Source organism: Aspergillus fumigatus, chromosome 2 (genome assembly GCF_000002655.1).
Source record: "Aspergillus fumigatus Af293 chromosome 2, whole genome shotgun sequence".
Taxonomy (NCBI): domain Eukaryota; kingdom Fungi; phylum Ascomycota; class Eurotiomycetes; order Eurotiales; family Aspergillaceae; genus Aspergillus; species Aspergillus fumigatus.
The window spans coordinates 407941-429849 of NC_007195.1; the positions used below are offsets into that span (position 1 = coordinate 407941).

The following is a 21909-nucleotide window of genomic DNA, read 5'->3' on the forward strand; positions in this document are numbered from 1 at the left end:
CTCTTGCTTCGTTGGAGCTGTCAGCAGTTCGAAATTCTTATGCTCGTTCCCTGTTATTCGCGACTCGAGTTACACAGGTCTCGGTGGCTGCCATGCTTTCCCCTTTGTTCCGTGGTATGGATCATGCGACTTTGCCAATTCCTTGTATTTCTCCTGCCTTTCGCTTCTTTCCTTCACTCTGATTGCATGATTCAGCGCTCGTTCCCATCCTACCTGGACCTAGCTTCATGCGGCATATCATGAGCGAGGCTCGGGCCAAGATATCTGGTCGATTTTTCAATATCCATCTCAAGCACTGGCGACTTGGACCCAGCTCTATGGACCGCACTCGTCGTCAGTATCCTTTTTTTTCAGCAATCTGACTTGCCAATGATCTTGAACGTGTGTCTACTGGATCGTTGGGCAGCTTGGGTGTCGCTTCGATGGTTTGGTTCCTGATCCCTGTCAACGCAGCCGATCTCCTCTGACTCCGCCGCGATCTCCGACAGGAACGACAGACGTTGATTCGCCACCAGCAAGGATCTGAACAAGATGAATAGCCTCGAAACTCTAGTCGCACGGCCCGGCGACCCTATGGTCTTTTGCTTACGGTATACGGGGAAATCGCCGTTTGGACTAGACAGGGAGGGGCCTTGTTCGGCCTGCAAGGCCAAGTTTCTTTTTGCTCGTCTAATCTAATCATACCACCTGCGCAGTTATAGAAGCTGTATTAAGGCGAGACTGATAAGCAACGCATTTCCTCAGCTGAACAGGGCTGTTCCTCTAGGCACAGCCAACAGATGTGAGTCAGGCTTCACGGATCGCTTGCTTTGAAATGCAATTGTGTCTACAGTCTGCCTTCAACCTTTAAGTCCTCGGCGCAAGCTCCAAAGTCTAAAGACATTATCGCAATACCGTGATTGTTGAGACAGCACAGAATCCTATCGCACTATGTCGTCGCTGAACCTTGATCCGGAGCATACATCTTGCATAGGAGGGCGGACCGTCCTAAGCTGTCAGGATTGCGCAGGTAACGCACCAAGGTACATTCTCCATGTCTATCAGAAAAGTATTGCACCAAATCTGATATCCCGCAGAGGAGCCGTATGTGCCAGCTGCAATGGCCGCGGGTTTGGCATCTTCATCTGTGCGCATTGCAACCCGGCGGCCGCTGCTTTACATGCCAGGAATACTGCTCCGTCGGCTGAATCATCTAGGCTCTCCTCGCCTGCATCGTTAAGCCGCAGCTCGTCGACTTCGATGCCATCGCGCAATGATCCAGCAGCTGCTCGGCCGTGGAGGCGCTTCGGCGATGGCGACGGGGGTCCCGGAGGAGGGAGGATTGGAACGAGTGCTAATACACCACGGAGTGTATGAGCAATATATAATAAGTGCTCCACATGATTTATTCAAGTGCATCGGAAGATGTTACGTGGGAGCTACCAGCTACGCCATGCATGGTGACACTGGGATGCTGGCGAAGAGGAGTTTCGGGGTTGAAATAAAAGATACAGGCGTTGATGCACACCTGAGTCACTTCACGTGTGAAGATTCGAGACATTCTTTGTATATACTTCCTATCAGGCCAGACAAGAGGTCTCCCTTCTAAATGGGTCTATGGAAGAGCGTACGGTATCAACCATTTATCCTTGACCTTTTAGTGGGTAACATGTTAGAGCTACTCCGTGGGTCTGAATGCGATGTGTGGCACTCTGCAGTACGGGGTAGTGTTGATCTTTTAGGCTACAGTGGTGTAGTAGTACCCATGATGCTCAATGCCAATAGTTGCAGTACCATTGGTAATGGGAAGATTATGGTAGAAGATAAACCTAACCTAACCTAACTATCTTCTATTCTATCATCTACAGGAAGTATATGAATTTAAAGCTGATAGCTGATAGAGACAGTGAACGCAGTGCTGAGATTATATATTGTGTATTGATTCTGAGCAATCAACGATCCTTCAAGGTAACCACAAGGAGGGCCACGGAAGACCTCTAGTGCCAACCTCCAATTGAGTCCATTTCCCATATATCATATGTGCTGCTGGTCTTCCTTTGCGACGAGGCGACTCGTCTTGCATTCGTCTAACTCAAGTCGAGGGATCAGTATCCCGAATGCGGGTATGTATGTCTCCAACGTATATCAAGGAGCAATTTTGAAAATCAATAGCGATCACTCCGATTTCCCTTTCTTGTCGGGTACTGGTACCTCGAATTCAACGCGTCGACGGATGTCCTGGGAATGATAACCATATCAGAAAACCCACCCATATGTAGAAACTAAATGTGTAGATTATTATATGCGCTTGTTATATGAATAGGCATGAATGCGGATACAGTCGGCAATTATCCTTGTGTACGGAGTACGGAGTGCTCCAAATGGATCCATCAGGTTACGGCCGCAAAGTGAAAAAGCGGGGAACCCCGTGGGGAAGCATCCGGCAGTTGATCCCGGATTTTCGGGATATCTAGTCCATCTTCTCTGTAGAGTTGGGACAAACGGCGCGGCCTCTTGTCCACGTCATGTATCTACTTACTTGCATCGTATGGATAATACCTAAATCACTGAACGATGAACGATGACGAAGGTCGACGGTCGATGCTGCATCAGCCCCACCGACACACCGCGCCTGTACCTCGTGCTTCGGCGGATAAACCCGCACCGCGACTAAAGCGACAACGCGCCATCACATATGATGTCTTCTTTATCAGACTCATGAAGTGCCGGAAGCAGTCTTGAGTGCGTCTGGCAGGATAATCAGCGGAGTGCGCAGGTGCCAGTAAGTGAGGTATTTGCAATTCTCTGCGTGGTTGTTTGATCATTTGGGTGGACTACCAATGGTGAATGGCTGATCCATATGCACTCGCAAAGAGGTTGATGGGAGCAATCGTATCTTGCAATCTGATATATAATATCTATGTAAGGAGAAACAAACTACAGACTCGCAGCCGTCCTAGCAAACAACTCTGGGTGCTGCATAACCGCCTTCTCGACTTCCTTGATTGCATCGTAGCCATAAAGCCAGGGCTGCACCTCTGGACATGTCCTGGTATCGTGTGAGCGGCTGACTGTCCCGCAGAGAGTACTGCACTCACCATCTACTGGGAAACGCGCCCTTAATCTCCTTTCCGAGTTGAGACAAGAAGATCGCATCTCTCTTTTCCTGTTCCTCGCCATCTGGCATGTGGAAATCATGTCGCTGAAGAATGTCAATGCGCGGCAGTGGACGGAATGAGATGGTAGACTGACCTGCTTGAAAGTCTCCTTGACGATGGCCTCGCCGCGGGATTTCCGCAAGCTCTCGTACAGGCGGAGGATCTGGGGTAGATGTGATTTGTTCTTCATGTGGCCGAGTAATTGGCCCAGGACTGCGCCGTCTTCGAGGGATGAGTTGGCGCCTTGTGCGAGATAGGGGAGCATGGGATGGCAAGCGTCACCGCTGTGTGGGGGTTAGGTGGTGGATATTAAGAAACGGAAAGAAGGGGGGGGGGATGCGTACAGGAAGACCAAGTTTGACTTGTCGTTGACCCAAGTTTCCATTTCAGCGTCTTAGGATAACATCAGCCGGTGCTGCAACTGCTTTGTTGCGGGATACTCACGGTGCATCAGCTTCCACTTGTCCACGCTGTCGACATAGCTCAGGAAGCGATTCAGACTGTTATTGTCAGTATCAAAGGAGACGAAAAAGAAGCAAAGGAGGGAGAAAGGCAGGCAACCTACACTGGATCCCAGCCCTCAAAGAGCTTCCGCATTTCTTCTACGGAACCAGACTGCCGGGAGACTCGGGGGGGCAGATTATCCGGCACAAGCAGCACAATGTTGAACATGCGTCCATTGCGGAGCGAGTAGGCAACCGCATGTGCACCGGGGCCGATCCAGAAGTGGCACTCTGGGTTCTCAACCCATGCTCTCAGCTCCGGATCCGAGATTTGGTCCGCCGTCAGCACGATCCTGTAGGCCAGATCGCCAGTGGGCAGTGGCGCATCCTTCTTGCCTAGGAAACACTCGCGGCAGCGAGACCAGAGCCCATCGGCAGCAATAATCAAGTCGCCGGTATATCGATTGCCCGCTAGGGTTTGGACTGTTGTTGTAGCAAAGTCTATGGAGTCGACTCTCTCGTTGAGATGGAATGTGACGCCGAGCTCCTTTGCACGGGTAAACAAAGCTTGCTGCAGATCGACTCTATGCAGGTCGATGAACGGGGCGCCATACTTTGCGCGGATATTCTTGTGAAAGACGGGTTCGTTGGCGAGAATCGGGCCGGTATAGCGATGGACGGTGAGCGCCGTGGGCTCAGCTGCGGCTTGCCAGATGGAGTTGGGAAGTTGCCAGTATTCGAAAAGTCGTGAGGCGTTGGGGGTTATCTGAAGACCTGCACCAACCTACTTAATTTTTCTTTTAGAAACAGCAGTGTGGCACCTCCTGTACATCACTGACCTCGACGAGTTCCTTTGCTTGCTCGACTACTTCGACTGTATGTCCGGCGAGTGCACAGGAGACTGCCGCGGCAAGACCACCAAGGCCAGCACCGGCAATGATAATGTGGAGATGAGCTTGTTCAGAAACCTATTTGGACTTAGTTAATTAATCATATACGAGAATTGCAGTAGCCTCTCACCATTGTGTTGCAATTGACAGATCTCGCTGATGTGCGGGAGGGACAATGTTGAGGATTCGTCATTGAAGACTTGACACCCCGGAAGCAGATGTTATAATACTTTAAACCCCCATATCAAGCAGCTAGTAAGCGCCTCCATCAGCCGATCAGCAAGTGGATAGACTGCCGGCTGTTATTCCGCAGGATGCTAGATGTCTGTGGAGGCTCACAAACAGCTCGGAAATACCGAGACTGAGCCGGATTTCCCGGTGCTTGTCGCCTTGTACACGGCCAGAACGCAGAATTTGTGCAATTACTTTCGCAAACATTGCATTCTCTTCTGGCTCATGATTCCCAGTAATCTCATTGGAAACAGCGAATGGTCCTTGCGCGGTACCTTCAGGCTATCGTGAGACTGGAGCGTACCTCGGCTCAATCTCCTTCCAGAACCCCCCTCAAGCGATGAACTCAGAATTTCCGAGCTCTCACCATGGCAGAACACACCTCCCACTCGTCGAGCATTTCGCCGTACTCTAGCTACTCGGTTTGACCCAAGGAGCGTCTTCTATTCCTCTAGGAAGATTCCTCTAGGAAACATGTCTTCTGATCTTCCCCTGAGATGTCCGTGGTTACGTCGTGGGTGAATTGGATATAGCCTCGCTCCTTCAGAATTGGGAAATTAGATACACGGTAGATTATCAATGGAATCCAGAATAGTTCCAGATGTTGCACTCCCCGTAGTCTAAGGAATATATACTGCAGCAATGGGTCCAGCAGACTAAACAGAGCCATCATTCTGGATCTTCGTACGTGATTATAGCAAGACCAGAAGCAATCAGCTGATCCATTTCTCAGTATGTACAAATAGCCATGACATGGGGCATCTGCTACGCTGATGTAGAGACAGAACGCCACTGACAGATAATGACAACTACAACGCCGACTTCTCCCAGGTAATCTCCTTCCCGTTGAGCCCCTCCACTGCCGGAATCAGCGGCCGCAGCGCCATCCCGTAATCGCCCCCGTTGGGCGTCCTTAACAGCGTATGGATATGGAATTTCTTCGGCTCCTCATTATTCAGAAACACACCGGAGTGGTGATCGAACTCGACGAGAATAACAGGGCTCTGGATCCGATAGTAAAAAGGGTCCTGGTCGCCGAACCCGCCAATCCAGCAGAAGTATGTCTCGGGTTCATACTGGCGGACCTGGGCCAGTTTGAGCTGCCGCGCCCGCGCGGGCAGATAGAGGAGGTACTGCTCCAGAATGCCGTAGAGGAGTTGTTTCTGGGGTTCCGTGAGGGAGATGGCGGGGATGCCCTCGTAGGGCACGACGCGGTTGTCGCGGTACGCGCCGCAGAGGTGGCGCTGGTCGTCCTTGTTCCAGCGGCCCGGCGGCATCGCGGGATCATGCATCTGGGCGAAGATGCGCGCCTGGGCTTGGAGCTCAGGGGCGAGCGACTGCATGAGCTGCAGGCCAAGCCGCTCCTCGACTTGCATGATGCGGGTGCCTGCGTAGGGACCGCTGTCGATCTCGTTGGGCTCGGCGCCGGTGAACCAGGGGGAGGCGACGATCTGGGACTTGTAGAGGAAGATGTTCAGGCAGAGGTGGTGGCCGTAGAACGACCAGCCCCAGGGCCTGTCGGGGGAGGGGCGGCCGAAGAGCACGAAGTTGTAGGAGAATTCGTTCATGACGCGGGGGGAGTCGACCAGCTCGCCGAGAAAGTGGTTGATGCGCATGGCTTTGACGGCCTTGTCGTAGCCTTCTGGAGAGAGCGTCGTCTCGAGGATGTGCATGATGGCGTCGCGGATGGGAGGGGTGACTTCGTCGAGACGCAAGCCTTTGTGGCTGAGAAGGAATTCGGGGTTGGACCATGTGCGCCATTCAGGCGAGTCGATGTGGTAGCTGAGGGACTGGCGCTGCTTGTCGTCAAGAATGGAGAGCAGCGACTGTGTCGCAGCGACGATCTTGTCGATGGGGACGCCTTCGTCTTGTAATGTGAACAGACCGGGGCGCACGTTTCCTGACAATCAGTCAACATCAACACTAACCCGACAAGATACATAAGGGCTAACAGACCATCAGTTGTAACACCCTTGAAAGGCTCCTGCAGCAGATCCAACCAGTGCATATACAGCGCATGCAGCCACGGCGGCTGGCGCAGCGTCTTGAAGTCATGCGCGTACTCATGCGCATCCTGGCCGCGCATCACCTGGAAGCGTTTCAGACTGAGATCCGGGAGATACTGGCGATATTCGCCTGTCGGCTTCTGCGATTGAGCCAGCCGTTCGGACGACATGATGGTTGACAGGTTTGAACAAACATCACTACCTGTCCGAGATCAACCAGCAGCCAACGACTTTATCTACTAAATATCCACTAACCATCGGCTGCACATCGGCTCACTGTTGCGTCTCGGTGATGATGGACTGATCGATTGATTCTCCACACTCCACTCTCCGACTCTCCTCCCACTCCCACTGTGGAGAGCGGCAAACTGCTTTTCCGCCTGCCAGTACAGAGCAGCTCCAGAGCAAGTCCAGGATGTTGTGTCTTGTGTCTTGTGTCTTGTGCCTTGTGTCTTGCCTCCAGTCCGAACTGTGACTTAACTAACCAGTTAGTCGAGTTAGTCGGTCAGGCTGCTGGTTCATTTCTCATTTCCCCCATATCCACTCTCATTAAACGGATTCTCCGACCTCCTCTTGACGGGAAATTATCCCCGACTCACTCCCCCACCCACACACGTCTCTATCCAGCACTTCACTTGGTACTGTCATCTCGATCATCGGCATTCGGTGATATGGATGTTTGGGTTGATTGCAGAAGGTAGGAGCCAGCCTTGGTATTGTGAAACGGCTGATGGTGGGAAATCCCTACATGCAATGAATGGCATACGAATTGAGACCATGTCGGAAAGCAGACCTCCTTAAACGTAATTCTTCCTGAAATATGCATTACAACCCTAGATCTAGAATAACAATAGCCATCTGACTAGGCAGTCGGTGCTCAATCGAGCTGCGTTCTCCGCATAGGCCCATAAAATTAAAATAAGATACAGGAAGAAAGGCCGTAGATCATAAGACGCCAGTGTGCGCCATGCACCAAAAGCAGGAACTCCGTTATACGCCGGCCGCCAAAACTCAAAGATAATGCAGGCAAAAATGCAATTAGCTGGCGACAGCCAGTTGAGCCACCAAGTCCGACGCCACGTCGAGGAAAGGATAGGGGCTCGTGATCTCCTTCTCCTTGTTGAAGTATCGTTTGCTGATGGGATGCCAGTCCGTCTCGCCCTCCGCGCGGATCACGTTCTGGTATCCGTCACACTTGAAGTCCACCATGTAGTTGTTTTCCTCCAGCTGGTATAGCTGAATGTCCACAAACACCCACACCCCATGGAAAATTCGTCCAGGCACGTGTGACGGCGTTGCGGAGGATGGGCCGGAGCCGGTCACATTCTCCATCGTCAGAGGATTCTTCTCCTCGGCCGACTGCGACAGGCTGGAGACGTTGAATCGACGGCGAAGCTCGTCCAGATCACTCTTGCTGCTCTGCACACTAGCTGAGCGGCCCGGGGCCGTGACGCCTTGCTTCAAAAGACGCGCCCGGATGAACCAGGAGTCCTTCGGGATGTAGTAATCGACCGGAAGATCTGGATATTTTGCTTGCAGAGGTCTTTCTCCTGGTCGCCGTTCGACCCCAATGGGCGTTGTGCCTTCTGTAGCACGGATTAGTTCACGACACGTACGTGAGTCAGTAACGTGGAAGAAAACGAACCTGCTTCGGAGGGCTGGATCTCCCACACGCCGCCCTGTGAGGCAATGGCTTTGTATAGATAGAGCATCGCCTCGTAAGGTTGATTGCGAGACCGAATACCAAACTGCCACTTGCGCGTCCTCTTGGGCTGCTGGGGTGCACTCCGACCCTCTGGCGGTTCCAGGCGCAGTTTGTTCAAGTCTATGATACTACGGGAGTGCGGTTTCAAGGCTCGAGCGGTTGCTTCCTGCTCCTCGGGGGACCGTGCGCCGGAAAGATCGTCGTCGAGACTGGCCTGAGCACGTTCTTCTCGTAATCGGTCCGCGTCACGTGCCCGCTGCTCCCGCTCCCGCTCCCGTTGTTCCATGAGTTGATCATGCACATAGGGCAAGCTGGTCGGCAGAATGCGAACATGGCTGATTCGGGAACTTTCGAAGTCATCCGAATCGGCCTGTTGTGGTGCTTGTGAGGGCGCGCGATGTGAATCATAATGAGGGGATCCTTGGGGGCGGGGTGCAGCGGGCCGGCCAACTGCAGGTGTAGTCAAAGGAGTTCGGTTCGGGGGAGGTGAAGGTGCGACAGGACCACCCATCAGGTTGTCCTCTGTGGGAGCTGCCCGCTGTTAGCCGGACGATGCAGTCAGGAGTTGCTATATTTGGGATATCACTCACAATTGGTCTGCATCATTTCGTTTTCTACGATAATGAAAAAAGCATCCTTGATAGCGCTGGGCTCGGGGCTCTTGAGTGCATCCTCGATATCTTCCCGCGCATATCCCATGCTCCGCTCCAACTTGGAGATGGCAATCTGGTGGATCTTGTGCTGCACCGAGAGGGGCTTCCCCGGGGCAATCTTCTTAAGGTCTATAGCCTTGTTCGGATCCACCCCGGTAGCAATGAATTCTTCCGGAGGGGGTTGAAGATATTTGGGTAGGTCCTGCAGAAACCAAGGGTCCTGGCGGATCTCCGGAATAGTGATTCGGTGGACAGGGTGGACTTGGAGCATCGATCTGATCAGGCGAGCCGCTCCAGACGAAATATACGGGGGCATGTGGAAATTTCCCGCGGCGATCTTCTTGAACAAGGCTGGAATATAGTCGTCGTCAAATGGGAGCCGTCCCACCAACAATACATAGAGAATCACGCCACAGCTCCATACGTCGACCTCAGGCCCAGCATAGAGTTTCCCAGAGATGACCTCGGGAGCAGCATAGTTAGGACTGCCGCAGCTGGTCTTGAGGAAATTCCCATCTGTCATGATGTTGCTCAGCCCAAAATCCGCAATCTTGACATTCTTATCCTTGTCAATAAGCAGGTTCTCCGGCTTCAAATCCCGATGCACGATTTTATGCCGGTGGCAGTATTCGACAGCACAGATGATCTGCTGAAAGAATTTGCGAGCTTCTGCATCGTTGCACCGGCCTCTTTTGACCAGGTAATCGAACAATTCTCGTTCGGCATACTCGAGGACCATAATGATGTCGGTTTTGGTAGCAATGACAGTGTACCTGCGAAGTCAAGAAAGCATTAGTCTATTTCTATCCGTGAACACAGACAAGACCCGGACTTGAACATACAATTTGATAATATGAGGATGCCGTAGCAATTGCAGATATTGAATCTCCCGCTCCACACGACCGACCATGTCTCTGGATAGCAATTTGCGACGGGAGATGATCTTCAGAGCGACCTGACGGCCGCTAGGCTGATGAATCGCCAGCTTTACCTTTCCAAACGAGCCTTCGCCCAGAATCTTAACCGTCTGGTACTGATCGAGCCGCTGCATGTCCCTCATGGTCGCCGGGGACTGCTTGGAGGGGTCGGCGGCCATCCCGGTCGGGCGTGTGGGCGGAGGCATTGGCCTGGCAGGATAATTCGAGGCGTTAGGAGGAGGACCGGCTCCAATGGGACATTCACGATGACGATCGGAATTGTAGGAAGGGAGGGAGACAGAAAGGTCCTCGTCGTCAAAGGCAGCTGCCATTGCTAGACGGGAGGACGGACAAGACAACGTGACGTGATGGATTTCTCCGGGCGGTCCCAACGGTCCGTCCTGCTGACTTTCCAGCTTTTTTTTGCACCCCAAGCTAGCCTTTCTCCCCTTTAGTCTGGAACCGACTAAAAACTCGTCTAGAATTATGGAGACACCAGTAAAAGTAGTAATAATAGCAGCCGAATGTGATAGTCCCCCACGAGGCCACCGACCCAGAAGTTCAGGGTGAAAGTGGAGCGGAGACAAACCGAGCGGCGGGGAGGTTCCCTATGATTTTTGACTGTTCCTCCTGTATGGACCGGCAAAAGTAGAGAAAGACAAAGAGGATACCATCGAATAGTGATGGATATGAGGATTATGGAGTTGAAATTCGGTCTGCCAGTTGAATTAGAGGTAGTCAAGGAGGGAAAAGACCGGAGATTGAGGGGAAATGAAGAGCCAAGTTGAAGGAGCGTCATAGACTCATTCATACATGTTCGGGGGGGGAATCTGATCCCTCATATAAGGATCTGGGGAGAGTACATTAGTACCTAATCCTAAGACAATCAAGAAATCAAACAAAGTCAATCTGATGGCCTATTATTCGCTGAGTGTTCACGGAGTACAGTGACAGCTTCCAACGCGAACTCATAAGAGTTTCTTCCGTCATTTATGCTTAGCCTCATTCTTGCCTACATTCCTGTCATTTCATGTCTGTGAAGAAGCCTGGTTAGATGTTAATAAATTACTTTGGTCTCAGATACAGTCGCTCACTCGGAATATCTGCATCAACCCTGCCGATTAATTCCTGGTTTCCTCTATCTTAACCAGGATTTCATCCTGGCTGTCATACTAGAGTCTACACAGAGAGAACAGCAAAGACATTCGAATGACTGATTCTTTTAAATGATCCATCCTCGATCCTCCAGTTGCTGAGCCAAGACGATTGCCCACATTTGTGTCTTGGCTTGTCTAAGTAATCAATTAAAGCCGTTATGGCGGATCTTTCCGAAACTTATTGGATGACTCCATCCAACAAGACCGAGTGACCATCAGGAATACATAAGGTCTGTGCTATATGTCAGATCGGCTGATATATTGAGAGCATCCTAAGTTATCAGTTAGCTTGGATAGTAAGGCACAGATGTGGAGGCTGTGCCAAAGTGAGCATGTTTCAGCCGGTGCGGCACAGCACCTTGCAGCGCCGGCTTCAAGAGACCATACTAGAGTTGGACTGACCCCTGTCCTTACGAACCATGCGGAGAATGCTAGTGGGATTAGCAAGACGGCTGTGAGCCTTATCTTGCCCTTTTGGCTGTTAGTTATTTCTGTCTGACGGGGCCAAATATGTTTGACCCGGTCGATGCATCATGGCTAGGGTGGCTCGTTCGAAGTAGTAGTGACAGTATAAAAGGTGACGGGGGTGCTATTGAAGTGAACTCTTCTATTTTTGCAAGCCATTCTACTTAATCAATCATGGATGTAGTAGTCTTCTTTATCCTTGCTCTCACTGTTCTGGAGAATGTTAGCGCTGCTACAGTGAGGTCGCTCTCCAGAGAGGCTCAACCGTTCAACTTCCCCAAGGCAAGACGTCTCTCTGCTGCGGTTTCTCGCTCAAAGCTTGAATCCAGAGCAGAGCTTGCATCCAATCTCCTCAGAAGAGAAGCGAGTTTTGACTTCCTACATGGGGATCAAGATCCCCATTCGGTCTTTGTGGCCACCTTGGATGTCAAGTCGAAGTCACCCATCCTGGCATTAGAGGAGTTGGATGACTCGGTCCAAGATGTGATCTGCAAGGAATCGCAGGTGGACATATTGTTTGGATCAATTGAGCAAGTCCGCTCAGTCCATCGAGGACTCGAGCAGATCGATGGATTCATCCTAGTCACCTCACATAGTGGGTGTAATCCTGATGGAGCAAGGTCAACATATCGGTCAGTAGCCCGAATGTTTACATAAGGGAGCATCATTAATTGTGTACAGAGTCAACAAGGTCGTAATAGATCCGACTCGCAACGTGCTGTCACTAGGGAAATCCGACTGTGGCTGGCAAGACGCGTTCCACACAACTCGAGTCTCTTTTTCGCGGAGACATCCATCCGAAGTCCGGAGACGTTCGAACACGCCTACGAAGCGACAGCAGCAGTCGCAGTCTGAACCACCAGAACAAACTAAAACAATGGGAGGGTCCACCGAGACTCCAACGGTCACATTTCCTGCGCCAAGCGCAACGTCGGGACTCGCCTCAACCTCGGCGAAGGAGCTCAATGAGCATTATGTGGACCGAAAGATATTCCCCCCTGACATTCCCGCGGCGGACATGCTTTTGTAAGTGCCTTGAACCGCAGTTCATCTCCAGATCCAAGCCGAGAAGAGAAGCTCATTTCGCAGACCGTCAGGACTCACCGTGTCTTGCAAGAATTGCTCCCTAGAAGGCAACATCGTCTTAGACAAGGGGTCTTTTGAGATTTCTGGATCTGATGGGTTGATAGATGCCGTCAACAGCACCATCGCTTTCTTTGACCATGGCAGCATTGAAGTAATTGCAAACGGGCTCTTTGCGCAGATCGAACTCGAGTTCGATCTTTCTGCGAGTCAAGACCTGGGCTCCTTTACGGCTCAGCTTCCTGCTATTCCCCTCATTCCTTTCGAGGTATTGTCCGCTCAGAAGACTGCAAGAGCCGGTCACTGATGTGTACTAGATTCCCGGAGTCCTTGTGTTTGGCCCCATAGTTGTGGCGGAGTTTGATATGAGCTTGAGCCTTGACCAAAACACTGGCTTTTCATATGGCTTCAACCTCTCCGTTAGTCCACCCCACCATAGCACCCATTCTTCCGTACACTGACTTGTACTCAGGTCCCTGCAAATTCCAAAGTGGAACTGAATATGGACGAGATCTCCAACTCCTCAATTACAGGCTTGTAAGAAACCCCGCCATTTCACGACTCTGTTCGACTAACCCCTGCTCAGTGACAAAACAACCGTCCATGCCTTGCCATTTCAAGCAAAAGCCGCTCTGGTTTCCCTTATAGCCAGTATCGGCTTCAAGCCTCGGGTCCTTCTCGGCATCAACACGGCAGTTGGAAGCGTCCAGGGAGGAGTAGGCGCTTTTCTCGAACTACCCAAAGTTTCCGTCAATGTGACACAGCTCCGTAACGTCAACGAAAAGTGCGAGTCCGTCTCAAACGGCGAGGGTAAGCTTACATCAATGCTGGACAATATCGTTGGGGACTTTACGAATATTGTTCCCACCGTGGACATCAATCTGGGAGCGCTGGCGAATTTCGAGGTTGATGTCCCACGCGTCTTCACCGAAACAGCCGCTGTGCAAACCGTATTGGCTTCAACTTCATACCCTCTGCCCACGGCGTGCTTGCAGTTTGATTCGGAGAGCGGCGAATACAGTTCTCCTACTCCAACTCCGACTCCTACTTCAGTATCGTCTGCTGTAGGTAAGGCTGCCACGGCTGAGGCGAAGAAAAGCCGGGCTGGTTCTGTGGGAATCAATCGTAGGTTTGTGTTTTTGTCAGTGATTGTGAGTTTGTGTGTCTTTTAGTGTTGACAAATGAAAGAATGCATAGTCGGGGAGACTCGATATAGGTTCTGGCCTCAACGTTAGTATATATTTCTCAGCAGCCATTGCTACGTGGCTGATAACACCGTTTGGCGAGGTCGTAGAGCCAGAGTAGTCATAACGAGCGTCACTGAGGTCAGCCTGGTAATATCCTATCCTGCTACGGAGTACTCTCCATATGCATGTGGTTCATACTTGCCTCCCGAGCCAGTAATGCTACTGTAGATCGGTATCTCGGTCTCAGTTTTCTTGGACAATACCTTACAGTATGAGTCACATGGAACTTCGGGAGCTCTATGAAATACACTAATCAACCAATCAGAGACTACAAACACGCGGGTGGGGGAGGTCGTCGGGGTCCCAAAGCGGTTTAGGCCGCGCAACAGGCGGGGACCTAAAAGAGGAAAGACGGGTGCCTTAGGTTGGTGACTGAGGCTGTGAAGGGTAATTAAGGTAGTCAATTCCTCGTATCTTGCTTGAGTTGAACCACCTTCCCTCAACTTCAGGCATCTCTTTCTCTTCTTCATCCTTCGTTCTTCGCATCCTCTCCTCCTCTACTCTCAGCCCATACGCCTGTTCATCTTGGTGCACGACCTTTTGCCTTTTGGCGAGCACAACCTCAAAAAGTACATTCTTTCACGCTCCCAAGGCCGTAAATAGCCGAGATCTTATCTCGAAGACGGACGGCCTCATCTCTAAGCTTAATCGATCTTTCCATTGTCATTCGGCATCATCTTATTTATTCAGCGTCATTCTTAGTGCAATCAAAGCAATGTCTGCAAACCAATCGCTGTTTCACCTTGAGAACCCTGCTCGCGCTGACGAGTGGGCTACCTTTGACAACTCCTTCGAGTTTGCATCAGGGTATCTGGAAAGCAATCCACCCTCCCTGGACTCGATCTCTCCAAAAGACTTGGAGTTAGTCTACAGTGATGCAGACGCTCTGAACTGGGACTCGGAAGCCGCTCAATGGCCTCAGTCAGCCTTCTCCGACCTTGTGGCATTCGAGGACCCTTTAATAGGAAGCACAGAAATGCCAATGGACATGGCTGGCTTCTCCGAAAATGTTCCTCCACTACCGTCGTTTCCCGAAATGGAGTGCTCCTCCTCGACGTTTGACGCCACATGGTCATCATTCAACGTCTCAAATATGGAAGAAGCCTTCTACTCACCTTCGAACTACCGACAACTGATTGAATCTCAGGCAGCCGCGGACCCGCGCTGCTTCTCGAAAAAAGAAAAGCGTCTTGAGGCTTCCATTGCTTTGCACCTACAGCGCCTGCAAGATGCTGCAACGACTGATTTCAATCTCTCTTCAGAGTCATGCGGCAGCTTTTCCTCTCCATGCTGGCCCGGCTCTGCTGCAGGAAGCGCATCTGAGCCGCAGTCTCGGGGGAGCCCATCCAGCACATCAGCCTCTGAACCCTCCACCAAGTCATCTACCCCACCCTCTTCAAGACCGAGCCCGGCCAACGGGGGAGTTGAGTTGGTGCTTGATCTGAATATGAACACTACCACCAATCTGCCGAAAAAGCAGAAACCCCGATCCCAAGCTCAGAAAGAAAACTACATCAAAGTTCGGAAACATGGGGCCTGCGAGAAACATCGAAAACAGCATAAGCGGGTAAGTCCCACATCGCCGGTCCAGATCGTATCATGCTAATGCTGTACAGTGTAATTGCCTCGACAAGTCTACTTCTCGTGTTCTGAACGACTCTGCCGTCGCAGCGCTAGCCCAATCTACCAATGCCCGACTGGAGGTCAGAAACACTGGCCAGAACGTAATCGTAACCAAGCGCCTCGGCCCCAATACGCTGCCGACTCCATCACCCGCAATTTTGGACAGGAGCCGTGCGGTCAAAGCGGTACCTGGATTTGTTCAACCAAGCATTGCGATTTCGCCAACGATAAAGGCGAATGTACAACGTGTGGAACGTACTGTTCACGATTCCGCTGGACGGGTGAACACCGCAATCTCACCAACCGTTCCAACGAATGTCCGACCCTCGGAGCGTTCCGCTCACAATTCTGCTGGACGTGCAAGCATGGCCATTTCATGGACGCCCGCACCAAACACCCAAGTCATGGGGCGTATTGTTCAGAATTCTGGTGGACACGTTGTTTCGCTGAGATCTCCGGCGAATGTCCAACGTTCAGAACGTTCGGCCCAGAATCTTGTCGGACAGCAAAACACCGCGCATGGGTATACTCAAGTTCGTCAGTCACCAAAGGAGGCAAGACCTTGGCGTACAGACCGCCACACTTCGCCGGTGCAAGGTGCATCGGTAACCCAGAACGTCCAAGTGGCGACTGCTGGATTCCGCGGCCGGCAAGACGGTGCTGTTTGTGCTGTTCAATTCACTCCAGGCCTACTCCGCGAGTCGTCCGGTGTACTCCGGCCGTTCAGATACAAACCGACTTCCCAGCACGACGTTGGAAAGCTGGTCGAAGCCCCAAGCACCCAGGCAAACAAGCACGCAAAGGGCAAAGCAACCTTCTGGCCCAGCAGCTGGGCTTGGAGTCTACCTGGAAGCCAAGCAGAGGTGGTCCAGAATTCTACTGTTGCCGAATATGCTGGTGTGGTTATTCGCAAAACCGCCCTGGCGTTCTTGGCCTTCTGGCAATCCTCTACCTCGCTCACTTCATGGGCAGGAGTACTCCTTGGTCAGTTGGTCCTATCCTCTTCTCGTCAGCATATGCTGGCCAGGAAAGGATTGGGACTGGCCTAAGGTCCAAAGCCCTCAGTATCGTCTGTCCCTTGAGCGTTTCCGTCCTTGTGCTTGATGCTTGATTGTGGAGTTTCTTAGCGATTTTGCACTTGATATCCCGATAGTACGTTAAAAGTTGTATTTGAATAGACTTTTTCATCATCTCATGATGCAGTATCTGAACTTCTCAGATCACTAACGTCGAATGTACTTGTTCTCTAACAATATTTAATCTGACGTAAGACGCCTCCAGAGCCCTGGACTCGAAGTAACCGAAGAGTAGAAGCTCAACAATAGTAGTAGTAGTGAGCCTTGACTACGACCATGGTCCCTCTAGTTCTGGTCATCGTGGCCATTAGCTAGGATTCTAGACTCCGAATGAAACAAAGCCTGGTGCCGAGTGTGGAGGCGGAGAGATTCGCCATTGTTATGATGCGATGATGTCAAACGGCTTCTCCTCGCCACGGGAAGTATATATAAACAAACGACTGCACAACACGTTTTTTGCAACTGCATATTCGCCGTAAATATCGTGCAGATTCCATCTACATAGCTTGCATATATACATAGCTTGGCTTTTTCTTACACGGTCAAAGAAAGCAAAAAAGGGGAAAACAAAATGGCCGACTCCTACACCAGCTCTTCGTACTACTACAGCTCCACCACCAACACCACCAACGGCAGCTCCACCACCGGCCACCGGTACACGACCACCTCGCACACCGACCCGGACGGGAACACGGTGGTCCGCACCGCGCACCAAGACCTCGGCCAGCCGGCCGTCGTCGAGGAGCGCCGCTACGACCGCACCGGCCAGGAGCAGCTGATGCTGGCGTCGGGGACGGAGACGCTCCCGGGGGGCGTCCGGCGCATTACCGACCTGGACGACGAGACGGGGGCGACCACCTACGACGCGGGGACGCAGTATGGGATTCCGACCGGCTCAGCAAATGAGCGCGAGGAGAGCAGCCACGGCGATGAGTGGTGGAGTTCGTCGGTGGGGAGATCGTCGTACGATATCGGGCCCCCATTACCTGGTGCTAGGACTTACAATGCGTACACAGGGGCGTATGAGGAGCAGCGTGCCGATTACGATGCCGATGGGGTGCCGCGATACCGGGACCGAGGCCGGGGACGTGGGCAGGGCCAGAGCGGGTATTCGGCGGAGCAGAGGGCGAGTCGGGAGTTTGAGACCGATCAGGGGACGAGGTTGAAGAGGGAGACGGATGTGGATATGTCGGATGTGCTGATGTAGTTTTCTGAATGTCGTGTTGTTGAAATAGCTGTACAGAATGGATGTCGTACAAGTCGTGTTGCAAAATCGTCATTTATAAAAAAAAAGAAAAGTCGTAGCACAATGTGATCTGATCTGTTGCATCGAGGTTGTTATACCCTGATTCTTCCCTCGCTCCATCTCGCTCGCGCCCTCTCAAATGCCCACGGTAGCTGAAACCCCCAGTGGCAAAGCATGCCCGCCACGAAGCCGATGGCATCATTCTTGAACCCCACGAGCAACCCCACGGTAACCATCATGACGGCCCACCGCCTCTTTCGCTCGATATCACTGAGCATGGGCCCAATTTCGTGCTCGCTATCGCCTGTTAGTCCTTGCCCAAACCCGGCGATATCCCTGGCTCCAGTGGTGTTGAGGCTCTCGCCAACGCTGACCAGCTCCAGACCCGCCGCGATGACCATCACACCAAGCAGCGCGGAAGGAAACCGCTTCAGCAGCCCGACCAGAGTCTCCCCGAAGAAAACGCCAATCAGTAGTTTCAACAAGCCCAGGACAATGACACTGGAGCCAGAACGGGCCCCAAATCGGTACTGCGCCGCTAACCCACCAGAGCCATGGCAGACCGGCATCGCCCCGAACCAGCACCCAACGAGATTCATCCCAGCCACACTCAACCCGATGGCCGTGATGGACGGCGTCTTCACCCGCGGCAAAAGATCGCCCGCTAGATGCACGACCGCCACAATCGAATTGAGCGTGGTCAGCGGGATCTGCCCGACTCCCGCATCCAGCGCGCCAACCTTCCACTCCGACACCCCAGGCATCACCACAAATGGCCGCCAGATCTCCAGCGACGGCAGATCCGCCGCCACCGTCGACAGGACAAGCGCAAATGCCAATCCCAAGGCGAACACGATCAGCGCATACGGCACAGTGCGATAGACGTTCGTGAATAGCAGAAAGACGAACGCCGCAATGGCCCACAGACGATTATCCGCCCACGAAGGCTGGAGCCACCCTAGCGGTGCGAGGGTCTTCCCCGCCGCGGCGATAACCAGGGACAACCCCGCGCCGACCTGGATCCCCTTGATGACCGGGATGGGAATCGCGTTGGCAAACCAGTGAAGTAGACCCGTCACGCTGAAAAACAGGATGCATGCGCCGACGAAGATGCCTGCGGCAGCGATGGTCCCGTTACTGAAGGACCGGGCAATGGCTACCGCGGCAATGGCCTTCATAGGCTGCACGGGGAGTGGGATTCCGAAGAACAGACCGGTCAGGATGTTGAAGCTGCCGGAGAAAATTAGCGTACTGGACAGCGAGACGGTGCCATTGACAGCCAGGGCGATGGCGATGGGAAGAAAGGTTCCCAGATCGCCAAGCGAACCGGAGACCTCGGAAACATAGTGATTTTGGAAGGTTCGCAGGTTGTGCGAGGAGATTTCGCGAAGAGTTTCAATCGTCATAGTAAATTATTCCAATTGAACCGATCAATCGATGTTTGTCTACCGGTGTCGAGAAAAGGGGAGATATGGGGGACTAATAGGATACCGTGGAGGAGCCATGGTAAAAGTAGAGAAAACAACAGAACGATGACGCGGAGTCGTGCGGGCCCCACGTTGGCTGTCCCTCGCCAAGGATCCAAAGCAAGATAAGCTAGGGATCCACGATCAGAAGATCAGAAGATCCAGACATCCTGTAATGATGATGATGCGAATGTTATGGCATACGTGGAAGTCATCTTCTCAGCAGAGATCCATGATGTGTTGCTAGTTCCTCCAGGCAGGGCCAAGAGGCATGGATAGCCGCCGAGTTACGCATTAGACTACCAATAGCATCCAGACGAATATAATCATTTCTTACGATACACTACGGAGAAGTTGGTCGAACAGTACAAGTTTCGCATTTCACTTCAAAGGTTATCCTTGATAGAGAGAGTCTGTGCAGTTTAAACTCACTGCAGAGAAGCGAGTGACAAGGGTGGGAAACTAGACATAGCGAGGTAAGGACTGGACGGCAACTAGGTAGCCAACTCGTTGAACGGGCAGTGGCTCATGTATTCCAGTTAGTAGTCATCGCCACGACTGATGACTTCTTTCCCACCGCTGTGGAGGAGAATCGTATGCTCGAACTGGGCCGTGTAGGAACCCTTCACGTCAACAAGCGGCGAATAGCATTCAACAATGCCGTTGTCGATCAGATTCTTCATCTGTGCAGTAAAGTCAATAACGTATACACAACGGTCTCTCAGTTGCTTACCCCAAGAAGATAGTTCTTCACCCCAAGACGCTCGAGATACCGGCGAGAAAAGACGATGCTGCCAAAACTGGCATCGATGGTTTTGAGGAGTGACTTGGCCGAGGAAAGACGCAGATTGGCACCCGACATGTTCTCGTTTCTCCCGTAGCCGTAGACTCCGACCTTCTGCAGCATTAGCAAACTGCAATGTACGGAAGGGGAAAAGAAAATCTCTTGTGCCCTACATCGTCGTCGAGGAATCCCCTGCCGGTACTCCCAAAAGTCTCAATGGCATATACTTCTCCCTCTTCCATCTTGTCCTGGTTATTGTTCTTGATAAAGGGGATCTGTTTCCCGCCATGGATATGGTACCGGAGAATATCGTGGCCGGTGATGTTGCGGATCGCCTTGACCGGGAAGACTTTTCCGTCAATTTCGACTTCGTAGCTCTCCATCACCTCCTGGATCGCGGCGCCAATATCACTCATCCTTGCATCCACCCCGGCATGCTACCTGCGCATCAGCATCATAGTATTCAGCTCAAAGTTCTTGCATGGACAGACATACCTTGATGCCGGTATTCGTTGCCTCCCTCACTGCAGTAAGAAGATTATCATACTTGTCGTCAAAAGCGACGGTAAATGCCGAATCAACAATGCGACCATTCACATGCACACCAAAGTCTACCTTGAGGACATCCCCCTTGTCTAAAATGACGTCCTTCTCGCGTGGATTTGGGGTCCAATGAGCGGCAATGTGATTCAGGCATAAGCCAGTGGGGAAACCCATGCCGGCTTTGAAGAAGTCTCCAGGTTCAAGTCCCTGATGGCCGGAAAGCGCACGAACACCGTCTTCGATACCCTCGGCGATTGATAGGAGAGTGGCTCCCGGCTTGATAAGCTCTTTCTGCGCATATTGGCGGACCTGGCGATGGATTTCGGCAGCCTGGCGGTAATCGGGGAGGAAGTCGTCGTCCCAAAGACGCGAGTTGTAGCGCAACTCTTCATCGGTCGTGCGCGCCGTACAGTCGTATGGGACGAGTTCTCCTACTGGATACTCCGAAGGGAACAAAGTCGAGACCAGCACACGCGGTGGGCTAGTTTGCTTGAGCTCCGTCGCCGGAAGGGCTCCCGACTTGGTCTTCTTCTTCTTCTTGTTGGACTTTTTACGTTTCTTCTTTTTTTCTGTTATGCATAGACCGTCAGTGGTGGTTACATGCACTTGATCCAAATTTGGGAAGGGTGGTTGGTTGAGCTTACCAACATTGGGAGTCTCGGTGTTCACCCCATTTTCTTCGGCATCCTCGTCGTCATCATCATCACCAATGACTCCGCGATCCAAATCGGCTGATCCCGAGCCATTTTGAGAGATCTGAGGGTCGGGATTGGCTGGCTTGAGCTCATTGCAGTTGGAGGCTGTAAGGGAAGGATGAATTAGCGTTGCTGTCGGTTGTTGTTTGGGAGAGTATAAAAGTCATTCATACCATGAGGTGCCTGTCGGTGTCCTTCAGGGCTCTTTGATCCCATGCTGTGGTTCTAGATTGCAGTGCTGACATGAACTGATGGCGAGCTAATTTGACGATGTTGTCGGTTGTCAGTTGTCAGAAAAAAGAAAAAGCGGGGATGGAATGTGGCTGACTGTTTGACTGCTGACGGTTGCCTGACAATCCCTTGCCTTAAAAGGTCTGGTTTGCATGTTTTTGCTCTCGGATACAAATCGAGACATTTATGCCGAGCACGACTATCTACGCTCCAGGGGTTATTATTTATTCTTCTGCCACCACAATCATCGGCCTATTCTGTCACTACTGTCGAACTAGGAGGTGATCTGTGCAGACTCGACAACGGCCTGT

The 21909-nt window shown here is 52.0% G+C and overlaps 8 protein-coding genes across 8 annotated transcripts; 3 read left to right on the forward strand and 5 right to left on the reverse strand.

The window, feature by feature from the left end:
* Positions 1-2916: 2916 nt before the first annotated feature.
* On the reverse strand, positions 2917-4908 carry AFUA_2G01680 (putative monooxygenase; the record flags this gene model as incomplete). The annotated part of the gene is made up of 4 exons (XM_744210.1): positions 2917-3421; positions 3703-4364; positions 4420-4548; positions 4810-4908. 4 exons carry the CDS (start codon positions 4906-4908, stop codon positions 2917-2919), a joined length of 1395 nt encoding a protein of 464 aa, XP_749303.1.
* A 602-nt stretch (positions 4909-5510) lies between these two features.
* On the reverse strand, positions 5511-7092 carry AFUA_2G01690 (DUF3500 domain-containing protein; the record flags this gene model as incomplete). The annotated part of the gene is made up of 3 exons (XM_744211.2): positions 6963-7092; positions 6658-6909; positions 5511-6601 (listed from the first exon to the last, which is right to left on the reverse strand). Exons 2-3 carry the CDS (start codon positions 6875-6877, stop codon positions 5511-5513), a joined length of 1311 nt encoding a protein of 436 aa, XP_749304.1. The 5' UTR covers positions 6878-6909; positions 6963-7092.
* A 393-nt stretch (positions 7093-7485) lies between these two features.
* AFUA_2G01700 (serine/threonine-protein kinase) lies at positions 7486-10909 on the reverse strand. Its single transcript, XM_744212.2, has 4 exons — positions 9908-10909; positions 9003-9838; positions 8353-8943; positions 7486-8293 (listed from the first exon to the last, which is right to left on the reverse strand). The coding sequence occupies exons 1-4, from the start codon at positions 10312-10314 to the stop codon at positions 7746-7748; spliced, it is 2382 nt and encodes a 793-aa protein (XP_749305.1). The 5' UTR covers positions 10315-10909; the 3' UTR covers positions 7486-7745.
* Positions 10910-11778: 869 nt separating this feature from the next.
* On the forward strand, positions 11779-13035 carry AFUA_2G01710 (putative GPI anchored protein; the record flags this gene model as incomplete). The annotated part of the gene is made up of 4 exons (XM_744213.1): positions 11779-12236; positions 12286-12630; positions 12694-12960; positions 13005-13035. The coding sequence occupies 4 exons, from the start codon at positions 11779-11781 to the stop codon at positions 13033-13035; spliced, it is 1101 nt and encodes a 366-aa protein (XP_749306.1).
* Positions 13036-14336: 1301 nt separating this feature from the next.
* Positions 14337-16872, forward strand: AFUA_2G01720 (uncharacterized protein). Its single transcript, XM_744214.2, has 3 exons — positions 14337-14503; positions 14625-15501; positions 15551-16872. Exons 2-3 carry the CDS (start codon positions 14650-14652, stop codon positions 16604-16606), a joined length of 1908 nt encoding a protein of 635 aa, XP_749307.1. The 5' UTR covers positions 14337-14503; positions 14625-14649; the 3' UTR covers positions 16607-16872.
* Positions 16873-17204: 332 nt separating this feature from the next.
* AFUA_2G01730 (uncharacterized protein) lies at positions 17205-17840 on the forward strand (the record flags this gene model as incomplete). Its single annotated transcript, XM_744215.1, has 1 exon — positions 17205-17840. One exon carries the CDS (start codon positions 17205-17207, stop codon positions 17838-17840), a length of 636 nt encoding a protein of 211 aa, XP_749308.1.
* A 131-nt stretch (positions 17841-17971) lies between these two features.
* Positions 17972-19285, reverse strand: AFUA_2G01740 (putative sulfate/molybdate transporter; the record flags this gene model as incomplete). Its single annotated transcript, XM_744216.1, has 1 exon — positions 17972-19285. The coding sequence occupies one exon, from the start codon at positions 19283-19285 to the stop codon at positions 17972-17974; it is 1314 nt and encodes a 437-aa protein (XP_749309.1).
* Positions 19286-19700: 415 nt separating this feature from the next.
* Positions 19701-21706, reverse strand: AFUA_2G01750 (uncharacterized protein). Its single transcript, XM_077804039.1, has 6 exons — positions 21541-21706; positions 21317-21472; positions 20625-21241; positions 20303-20566; positions 20079-20240; positions 19701-20028 (listed from the first exon to the last, which is right to left on the reverse strand). Exons 1-6 carry the CDS (start codon positions 21581-21583, stop codon positions 19885-19887), a joined length of 1386 nt encoding a protein of 461 aa, XP_077660205.1. The 5' UTR covers positions 21584-21706; the 3' UTR covers positions 19701-19884.
* Between the last annotated feature and the right edge of the window lie 203 nt (positions 21707-21909).